This window comes from Grus americana, chromosome 9 (assembly GCF_028858705.1).
Source record: "Grus americana isolate bGruAme1 chromosome 9, bGruAme1.mat, whole genome shotgun sequence".
NCBI lineage: Eukaryota > Metazoa > Chordata > Aves > Gruiformes > Gruidae > Grus > Grus americana.
The window spans coordinates 28,435,744-28,446,793 of NC_072860.1; the positions used below are offsets into that span (position 1 = coordinate 28,435,744).

The 11,050-nt window shown below is 47.6% G+C and overlaps 1 protein-coding gene across 1 annotated transcript; it reads right to left on the bottom strand.

Moving 5' to 3' along the window:
* Positions 1-4,011: 4,011 nt before the first annotated feature.
* On the bottom strand, positions 4,012-8,825 carry RAP2B (RAP2B, member of RAS oncogene family). The gene has a single exon (XM_054835381.1). The coding sequence runs from the start codon at positions 8,438-8,440 to the stop codon at positions 7,889-7,891; it is 552 nt and encodes a 183-aa protein (XP_054691356.1). The 5' UTR covers positions 8,441-8,825; the 3' UTR covers positions 4,012-7,888.
* Between the last annotated feature and the right edge of the window lie 2,225 nt (positions 8,826-11,050).

Consider the following 11,050-nt stretch of genomic DNA (forward strand, 5'->3'; position numbering starts at 1 on the left):
GTTGCTGAACACACTGCATGTCACGGACACGCGTGTACAGTGACGCCCCACACTTACTTTTGTTACAGACGTGGAAAATACTGAGCATGCATTCAACTTCTGATCGCTCACAAGAGCCTGAAGACAACGAGCTCGTTGCCGTATTAGGGGTGGCGCGCAAGGGGAAGAAAGTAGGACCCAGTAGAGGAACTCAAACAGAAGTCCCATTATGCGTTTCTTAAGAAGCACAGAAAGATTCACTGCTTTGACCTCTAAAATGTATCTATTTTGCGCATCTACACAAAGTATTCTCAGGATACCTGCAGAAAACTTATCTTTCAAGCTACCTTCTGGACGAGCAAGAGCGGATACAACACGTGCATCCTTCTTCCTCAGACGCCAAACTCTGAGCGTGCTGGACACCACTGCTATACGTTAGCCGTAGGGGTATGCTGTAAGGGCTCCGTCCACCCTGCAGGAAACGGTTCTTTGTTTCCGCTTTCCCAGAACAAACTATAGCGAACACTATAGGCTCCTGAAGAGCGAGGAGTTGCACGTGTTGTATGGATGCTCGGTTTCAAGTGTAACCTCAACAGTGGATACACCCTCTCAAATGTTTAGACGTGAGGCAGCTTTGCATCCCAGGGTTTTGATAAGCAATCACTTCATTGTCACTGCGTCATCTGGGCTCCCTCCTCCCCCACGCAGCCTACAAGAGGAAGAATGCCGGAGCTCCAAGCGAGCGACGAATTCATGAAGTCAGCCCATGTCTGACAAACGCCCGTGGCAGCAAAGGATCGCACAGTTTTTCTCACTATAGGCAAAAAAATTCAATGGCACAGCTAGTCACACAGCAGCGAAGAGAAGGGGTAATCATCTCCCATCCAAAAGACTATTATTCTGAGCAACAAGAATTCAAATTCAAAAAGTTACATCAAGCATTCTTATTTGCATCCTCATCATTTTTGAAAACAGAAGCCAGATCTTTAGATTCTTTACCTCCCGTTAAGGCCTTCAGTAAATAGAAAGACCTTCACTTCATGCCTGCCGTGTCTATCAATCCCTACAACACAGAGATATTTACAGTACTAAGTTAATGTAAATATTAAATCATATTTAAACACATCCTCAATCACATGATAACTATCACAATAATAAATAAATCTTAGAAAGTTTAAGCAAGCCAAGGTCGGTGGAATCATTCCAGTACCATACTTCCAACTTAAAGGGCTTTTAAGTGTCTCTTCTGATTTAAGCATAAGGCTTGGTTAAACCAAGATTTCTGCTAGACACTTAACATTCAAAAACTTGCTTCCAATATTTAGGTCTGTCTTAGAGGGGACAAAAAGTCACATACTCTTTTAAGTGACAGCATCCTTTCTGCATACTTTCTTGCATCCTCAATCCCCCTCTCTGTCTCCTTCCTTGACTTCGTTTGGCACTGCAATTCCAGAGCCAAATGCTCACGCAAAATCAGCTCATCTGCACTGAAATACAGAGTTGGAGAAACTGAGGTGCAGAAAGCTTTAAAAGCTTGCTGGAAACACGCAGCACGTGGGTGCTGAGGCTGGAAAGCAGAAGCAGGGCATGGCTTTGATAGAGGGCTAAGCTCAACACCCGCCTCAGCTCTGCAAGTCAGAAATGCCTTGCTCCCTCTGTTTCATTTCCAGCTCTGTCACAGAGGCAGAAAACTATTAGAGGCAGCAAGATGGTAAGGAACTGAAATGATGTCTCCCATCAGGAAAAGCATAATGCTTCCCCACCTCGGGACCGCAGGCACCACGGCTGGAAGGAATGCTACCAGATTCATCATCTCTTGCAAAGACTGGGAAATAATACAACGCAAGGTAATTCGACAGTAAACACATCTTATTCTTGCATCTGTTCTCAACCCCCAGAACAAATGCTATCACATGGGTATCAAGTCATGTTTCTCAGGAACACTCTTTGGGTTATCACTTCTAACAGCTAAACCGAGACTCCTTTCAGATATCACACATCAGGGTCCACACCTGAAATATCTTGCCTGCTAATAACAGAGCAAATGCCAATATTCAACTGTAGCTTAGTGCTTACCACCTTACCTGCAATTCTAGCTCTAACAAAATAACTTGAATTTGTAAGTACTCATCCTAATTGTTTAAACTGGGATAACAGTAGTAACATTGCAGAAACAAAACATTAGATGAATATACCCATCAATGAGAAACTGGTAAGGGAATACTGATACAAATGTTGACCTGTACCTTTTTCAATACCCAATTCAAAGAAAAAACAAAACAAACAAAAAAAACCACAAAACAACTATTTCAGATTAGTTTCTCACCCAGAAGTCCATTTACAACCATCCTCAAAACCAACTGCAAACATTTCCTCCTAGCATCATAATACAGCAGGATAACAGGACTATATCGAAAGGCAAAAAATTTAGCAATGTCATTCTGATCCGCCTAGCTGCTGCAGCATTTCTGGCACAACCCTGATCAGTCAATCAAGCAGAGGAGAAACATCTGGGATCTGCCTGTTACCCAGACATCAGATCTATTACCTAGGCACTTTTTATAATGTTCCCTTAAAGAACTTTGTAGAAATAAATGGGGTTTAAACTGTTAAAGCTGAAGTTACATGTCAGACACCTCTTTCCTAAAAATATCCCTCTGTTGAGGATTACCAAAACAAAGCTGTGGATTCTTGATCACTTCATCTCCTCTTTGCCCAAACCTCCAAAAGACCCAGAGACTGCCAAAAGAAAAAAAAGTCATGACAGAACAGCTGCTTCCAATATTTTAAGACTTATTTGAACAACTTACAAGTTCTGGTTAACTGACTTCTAATTTTACTGTGGTTTATATAGGATCTAAGACCTTGTTAGATATTACAGATTAAGTTTTCATGTACAATATTTGTTTTATGCACAATAGGTCATCTACCAAATCACTGTGCATGAGCATCAGCAGTATTAAAGCAGCACCTGATGTGTATTAGAGCAGTCATACCCTTCGAAAAATTTAAAATAGCTAATGTGAAATTTTAATGGCTGTTCTTAAACTTTCTGCACGTAAATCTCTCTGCCGTAGCCTCTTATCAGTTAACCAGTTCAGGTTTCATTGGGCGTTTTCTTCAGCGTGATACTGACTACACGCAGAACTGAGACCACAGAGGTTGAGATCATCTGTGGTAAGGGCAAGAATTTCAATTCCAACCCCAGTGAAGTCAGAATATACACGCTCAATGACTCTTACTTGGGAAAAACAGTGAGATTCTCAATTACAAACTAACAAACCCTTAGTCTACTCCAATTAAAAAGAAAAAACAACAAAAAAGCCAAACCCAACACACCCAGCCCCAGCAATGCACTTCCACTCCATTTCTCATCGCTGTAATTCACTTGAATATCATTAGCTGTTTGAACTGAAAATCTGCTATTGAATCACTCTCACCTGCTATGCACAGCCTTACCAAAGGTTGTCAGTCTCAAATAAAAACTTTTAGAAGTTGGGCAGATGTTGAATTCCTACAAAAACAAGATTCTAGAGCACCATGCTGTAACAGTGTGAAAGCAAAGAGACTCTTTTTAACATACACATTTTGCACAAGGCTATAAATGCTGTAGGAGCAGGCTATAAGGTATGAAGATCGTTATTTAAAACTATTTCACCTTTGAACAGAGCTCACACACATACTTGGTTCTACAGCAAGTCTCAAATCACACCAGAACACAAAGGGGCACTCCAAATAACAGTTCCCAAAGGCACGGTGAAGGTCCATCGAGAAGAGTGTCTGGGTTGCCTGCTATACCAACCTGGAGAGTAAGAGAGCTTCTAATAGCAGCAGAGCTCCAACCATTTTCCATTTGCAGTCGTGGGAATTGTCCGCTAACTTGAATGGGAGAAGATTCAAGAGAACACACATGCCACTCCTTCTCACACAAAATTCTCAAAGAAAATGGAGGTTTCTGCATTTTGTCACTCCTCAAGGAAATCTGATACTTAACAACACCTGCACACAATGAGTATCCACATGAAGAAGTCATAAAGAGCCAGCTGCCCTTTATTTAAAATGCCCTTTGCAAAAAACTTGCCGTACATTCTTTTGAGAGAAGCAGAACTGTCAGGAATCCCACAGCCACAGAATTCAACATCATCTCCAGAACCATAAGCATCAATAAAGCCTGAGCATCGTGTTGAGAAGAACCACACTTGTATTGAAAATGAGGTCGAGAATACTGCACGGTTACAATCACAGAGACGAGGATTTCAAAGACACGCTTTCTTGCAATAGAACAAACTTGGATTTTTAAAAATACAATCATTATGTACAGCAAAATATGCAGCCATAAGACCAATCTTAAACTAAGGCCTTGCATACACAATTTCTGCACTGTCAGGAAGTATTTCGGCTGGGAATGTCATTTTTCTTCCAAATCAATTAAATATTTGCAATTCTCACTGTGAAAAGAGCTATATACCACCTTTGTATTGACACGGGTGTAACATATTCCCACAGGGAAAAGAAATAAAAGAGTACCTATATATTGATACAACATTTTCCTCAAGTGTAGAAGCTAATATAGCTTTCATTATTCAGTCAAGTTAAAGCAGTATGACTTTTTTTCTACTTTATAGACAAGGCCTATGTTTAACAAGCACCAAAACGCTTCAGAGTATTTGGAAGATCAGACTACCGAGCTCTGCTTTTTGTACTGTCCTTACCCAGTCATGGAGAACATGGAGCATCTAAATACATTCAAAACTCTGATTAGACCTGTGTCATGGTTTCTTAAATCCTTCACTGTTGAACGAACACACCTTTTTGGCAAGAACTAGAGTGTATCCACAAAAAAGCCCAGCATAATCCAGAATTTAGCAGGCTGCCTTCAGCTGCTCTGCTAGGCTGAGAAAAACTGGACTTCGTGTGCCGCTGTGTGCTACAAACACCCATTTATGCATCGTTCCTCAATCACAACACAGGCAGTAGGGAAACAGGAGGCACTAGAAAACGTGAAGAATCTGCTATCTGTTGGGGAGAACAGAATAAATACCTGCTTTTATTAAGCAGAACAGGTTGCTTTTCAATACACTGACCTGGAGCAAGGCCTGCTGGGCACTAAAAACTGTATAATCCCATTGAATTTAAGGCAAAATTGAACCATAGCAATAGCTGAGATGTAAATTTATGGCATCTTTTTTTAAACTTCAGTGCAAGACACGGCTGCAGTCAAGCTTTCTTAGTTTTCAATGCAGTATTTTTGTTAAGAGAAGTGCTTACTATTAGTAAGCATTATTCCCCCACCCCTCTAACATGGAAGGCCTCGAGGAGCTGGCTTCTAATTCATTTTTAGAATTTTCTGAAAGATAAGCTGCAAAGAGGCTTTCAGTTTTCCCTTAAAAATGAGAGGCTGGATCAATTTGTCTGTGATACCAAGGCCGCAAGCACAAGTCCAGGGACCATCACCTCCTCCAAGCCTGTTTGTTTTTAACTGTGATTGTATCACTCTGACTGCTACAACCTGACTGATTGTACCAGAACAGGTCCGTGTTGGTTTGAAGGATACATGTGAGCTCAGAAGAGATACCTTCAATATCAAAGCATATAATCTTTTCCAAATTTTCAGTAGATATCAGATGTTGCTAAAATAAGTATCCAATTTTCAACTAAACCATAAGATTATAATTTTCATTTCCATCACTGGGATTTCAATACACAGAATTAAACTAATACTAAACACTGTTCTTCCAGTGCTGAAGCAGAAAAATTTTCCTACTTAAAATAGACGAAATTATCAGACTCACGGTAGGAATCATGGCAGTTAGTTTTCAGTTGGCCTGATTAAAAACGCCTTTACACATCATTGCTCAACTTTTGCTTTCATGTCGTAAGATAATGTCAAGTCTTCTTGGGATGGGGGGAGGAACTAAAAGAAAAAAAAAAGTTGCAGGTTTTGTGTGCTAATCTTTAAAAAAGGGGCTAAGAGAGGAAGATAATGGAGGTAAACAAACTGCCTAGACCTTCTAAAACAGAAGGTACAGGTCTCCTCCCACCCCAACCCCTCTGCAAACCAGCAAAGAAATACTGGTCTGATGCATCATTTTAAAGATTTATAATGCAATGAGATTAAAAGCTTAAATTTTATACATAATCAACCTTTAGAATTTTATCCCAATAAACCATGCTGTTCCCAGAAAAGAGTAAGGGCCTAATCCTGCAAGTCCTTTTGCAGAGAAACCACGCTACCTTCCTAAAGCTGCCTACTGAATACAGCGTTCCACTCACATGCTGGCATCACATAGGATCAGGACCTAAACACAAATGAAAAACTGCAGTAAAAGGGACTAAATATTGGGTAAAACTGCAATCTTGTGGGTTGGGTTTTTTTTTTTAAAACACTGTCCTTAGCTAAATCGAGCCCCCCCCAAGCCTTTCACTTCTATTAAGATACAAATCAGGATTAACAACCTATGTGAAAGTTGGTGTTTGGTGTAATACATAAAAGCGCACAAAGTTGTTTTCTAAAAAACAGCATTTGTATTAAAATTCTTAAAATGGATAGACATCTCTTAAATGCATGTCTGGAATTAAAATGACAGTTGTTAGAATTTTCTTGGTACATCACAACGATAAGATTTCCTTCTTTGCTGGCTGGAGGTACATCCCACAACAAAACCGAAGGCAAAAAAAAAGGCAAAAAAAAACCAAACCCAAAAAAAAGCCCACCCCCTCAAAATCCCAAAAGGCTAAATTCTTGTAAATTTGAAGTAAATGAAGCCCGAACTTGCAAGACATGGAAATTACAGTTAAAAGGCTCAGATGGAAATAAGAAATAAATTCCACTAACAATAGGCCCTTTTGTCCTGGCTTGTTCGGTACGATTTACTGCAAGGAAACTGTTAAGTAGTTTTTGGAGTAGTAGATAATGGGATTCTGTGGAGCTTTCACAGGTTGGCACCGGCTGGAACAGCTGAGTTTTGAAGGCACTCTATAGACACAGGGTTGCTGTTGGCCCTGCATCGCATATAGGAAGTCTTTGCACTTTAGAGAGCTAGTCATCAAAATCAGTTATTGCCAACCTAAAAAGAAAAACCCTCGGAACAAAACCGCCACCGCTCCCACCCGCCAAAGAAAAAATAAAATAAAAAACGAAATCACGCACACACGCACACCTAAAAAATTGTGCAGATTTGTAACATTTTCACAGCTGATTTAAAAAAACAAAACAAAACAAAACCAACAACAAAACAAAACGGGAAAAACCCAACACGCTACCACTCTCCTGCAAACTCCCATCCGATACAGCAGGTAAACAAAATAGAAAATTATTTCACGAGTCATCAGCAGACACTTTCTGGCACCCCACACTGTATTGGCATCAGTGTTTAAGTTAAAGTCCCAGTTCAGATGTGCAATTCTCCAGGCTGGACGCCCCGGCACAACCACCCAACTTTGCATAGAGATCCTCGGGACGGGCGGCGGGGCGCTCCACGCGTGGCCGCGGCGAGGGCTCGTCACGGGTGCCGCCCGCGCGTGTCCCGGGGAGGGCTCCCGCGTGTCGCTCGCTCTTCCAGGCGGGCAGGGACCGCTCCTCGCCGAAGCTTTTTTCCTCCCCGGTGCCCGCTGCCAGCGCAGGGCAGCAGCCCGCGGCAGACACTGACAGGAATATGCAACGACCAAGACTGGACGAAACGTACATGCCGAAAAAAGCCACATTTCCAACACGATTTTTTTTTCCCCCCGATTTTTTTTTTTTTTTGTGTGTGTGTGTGTGTTTGTTTTTGGCGGCTGCCGAGGACAGCCCGCCCGCCCCGCGGCTTGCGCCGGCCGGGACGCGGAGCCGCTCCCGCCTCCTCTCCCCGCCGCTCCCGCCGGCCGCCACCGCCGTGTCCCCGCAGACAGCCCCGGCCCGCCGCCGCCCTCAGAGGATGGCGCAGGAGGAGCAGCACTGCTCGTCCCCGTTGGGCTGCGAGGCGTAGTTCATCTGCCTGACGATCTCCGCGAAGAGCTCGTCCACCGAGGCTTTGTTTTTGGCCGAGGTCTCCATGAAGGGGCAGCTCCACTCCTCGGCCAGGGCTTTGCCCTCCCCGAAGGAGACCTCCCGCTCGCCCTCCAGGTCCACCTTGTTGCCCACCAGGATCATGGGCACCCTCTCGTACCTCTTCACTCGGATGATCTGGTCCCGCATGGGCTTGATGTCCTGGAAGCTCTGCTGGTTCACCAGGCTGTAGACCAGGATGAAGCCCTGCCCGTTCTTGATGTAGAGGTCCCGCATGGAGGCGAACTGCTCGGTGCCCGCCGTGTCCAGGATCTCCAGCACCGACGGCGAGGAGTCCACCTCGATCTCCTTGCGGTAGAAGTCCTCGATGGTGGGGTCATACTTCTCGATGAAGGAGCCGGTCACGAACTGGACGGTGAGGGCGGACTTGCCCACGCCGCCCGAGCCCAGCACCACCACCTTGTACTCCCGCATGGCTCCCGGCGCGCCGCCTCCCTCGCCTCCCGCTCGGGGCTGCCGCTTCCCTCCCGCCCTCGCGGCGGGCGGAGAGAGGGAGGGGAGGGAGGGGCGCGCACGCCTGCCGGCCGCTCACTGGCGCCGCGCGGGGCCCGCCGGGGCAGGGAAGGGGCGGCCGCGCCTCACGGAGCAGGGCCAGCCCCGGGGCGGGCGCCGGGCCCTGCGCGGCGGCGGCGGCTGTGCTGGGCTGCGGAGGAGGGGGGAGGCGGCGGTCACCGCCGAGGAGGAGGAAGAGGAGGGGAGAAGGAGGAAGGCTGCGCTACCGCTATCGGCGCCGCCGCCCCGGCCCCGCGGCGGGACGGCACTGCCGCGGCCCATGGCGGCCCGCCCCGGCCCATCGGCCCCGGCCCATTGGCTCCGGCCCGCCGCCGCCCGCCCCCATTGGCTTCCCGGCGGCGGGTAGCCGCGCGCGCAGCGCCCCGCCCCGCCCGTCAGGCCCCGCCGCCGCCGCTGCCCGTCAGGAGCGGGGCGGGTCCGAGCTGCCGCCCGTGGTGCCTCCCGCCCCGCTCGGGCAGCGCCGGGAGGCACGGAAATGGGAGAGGGGCGGCAGGGCCGGCAGCCCCGGGTCCCCCTGCCCCCTTATCGGCTGAGGGCACGGCCCGGTTATTTCCTCGCCGCGGGCCCTCCCGCCCTATCGGCCCTCGCCAGGCGACGAAGCGCCCCTCGCAGCCGGGGCCGCCGCGGTGCCTCCCGCTCCCTGTGGCAGGCCGGCTGGCTCCTCTTGGCGCACGGCGGCGCTTCAGCCCCTGCGAGGGCAGCCGGGCCGGGCCCCGCCCCGCCGCGGAGGGGCTGCCGTCTGCGGCCCGCACCCTGTGCGGGAGTTGGGGTCCCTGAGCAGCCCCTCGGCTTTTCCCGCGCCTCTCTGCCCAGCCGGCTCCGCGGGCTGAAGGTGCCGCTCCCGCCGGGACCCGGCCCCTGGGGGGGACAGGCTCCCTCGGCCCCGCGGGGCTCCTCAGGAGAGGCGGCTGGAGCGGGCTGCCTGTCTGAGGCCCCGGCCCGAGGAGCCCCTCCAGGACCCCCAGCCCCTGTGTTTTCCCCAGCCCTCTGAAGCTGGCCCCGGCTCATCTTTCAGGCCGAAGATGTGGCAACTGCCAGATGTTGTTGGGCTTGTGGCCTTCGAACGGCAGTGCAGCCTGGCAGGGTCAACTCACGGGGACTGGCTGTTCGCCACTGTTTGTAGAAGTCGTTCCTTGGACTTTCTATCAATCAGACATTCCTTTTGAGAAAATATTATTAGTTATTTTGGCACCCTTCAGTCTTTGGTTTTATATCCCACCCAGTTCTTTACTGTTCTCAGTATTTATTCAAGTAATTGTGGCATGTAAGTCCTTTCTACCCCACCTACAAACTTGATTTAAACTTGGTACTTGGGGAAATAGGCCATGGTAGGCAAAGACAGAAGGATTTGAAATAAGCTTTGTAAGCAGCGTTCTGTTATTCCTGAACAGTTTTCACAGAGACTAAATTCTACCTAAATTATTTTTGCCAGGGTTCACGAGGGATTCGCTCTGCTGGGTCTAGCTGTACTGCATCCCCGTGGTCAGCTGGCGAGCACTGCAGTTCCGCTGATCTCTGGTGAGTACCGCGGCTCTGGTGATCCCCTGTCCGCAGGAGCTTAAACTAAACCCCTCTGCTATTGCTTGAGTCTTTGCAAAGGAAGCCTCTCCTGAGGAACGCAGAAGTTGCGTTCCAGCAGCCCCGCTGTGGAGCGGGCAACAGTTCAAACAACATTCTGAAACATGTCATGTATCTGAATGCCGGCAGTCTCCGTACTCTGTTTGCAGGCGTAGTCGTGCCCTGTACCTGTCGGCAGGGAGGCCCAGGCAGGATGCTGGTCTGCCCGGCCTCCGCCTGCTTTCTCCCAGGTGCACAGTCTTCTCACTCTGCTGCAAAATTTGCCAGCTGCAGGCTGATCCTAAGCTAGTTGAAGGTGTGTACAGATCAATCTGGAGTTTGATAAGATATTTTTTCTCATATTGAACCCTGAGGGCAGGGCTTTGGCCGTACCTCTGTTCTAGACTCTGCCTGCTAACCACACGTTACCCTTAACTTGTGACAAATCTGTAGGCCATCTTTTTTTCCAGAGCACTACTACGGTTCTTTGAAAAAGTGAAGATGACCTCTACAAGTACTTCTAACCTCCTGTTCCACGAGTGAGTTTCCTTGCAATGACTGCTCAACTCATGCATAGACATGCATGGATGTTGGTTTTGGAAACAAAATAACTGAGCTCGCTAGGAGGCTTTTAAGTCCTTTCCCCACCTCTTCCTGTTTCTGAGTTCGCTGTCCCGCTGATTCCCCCTCCAGAAGAACTCCAGAGGCAGAGTGAGCACATCACCCGCTCTGTAAGCCAGCCAAAGCCAGTCACCAGCCAGTAAGGGTTTGCAAAGTTATCTTTAAAAACAGCCATGAAAATTGGTTGAAAGACTACGATATCACTGCAAAAATATCTTATTTTCTTGTTCTGCTGACACACTTTGCTTATGCTACTCTAAGGTTTTGGTTACAACATGGATTTGCTTACCTTTGTCGCTCTATAGCAAGCCCAGATGTAAATTACTTATATTG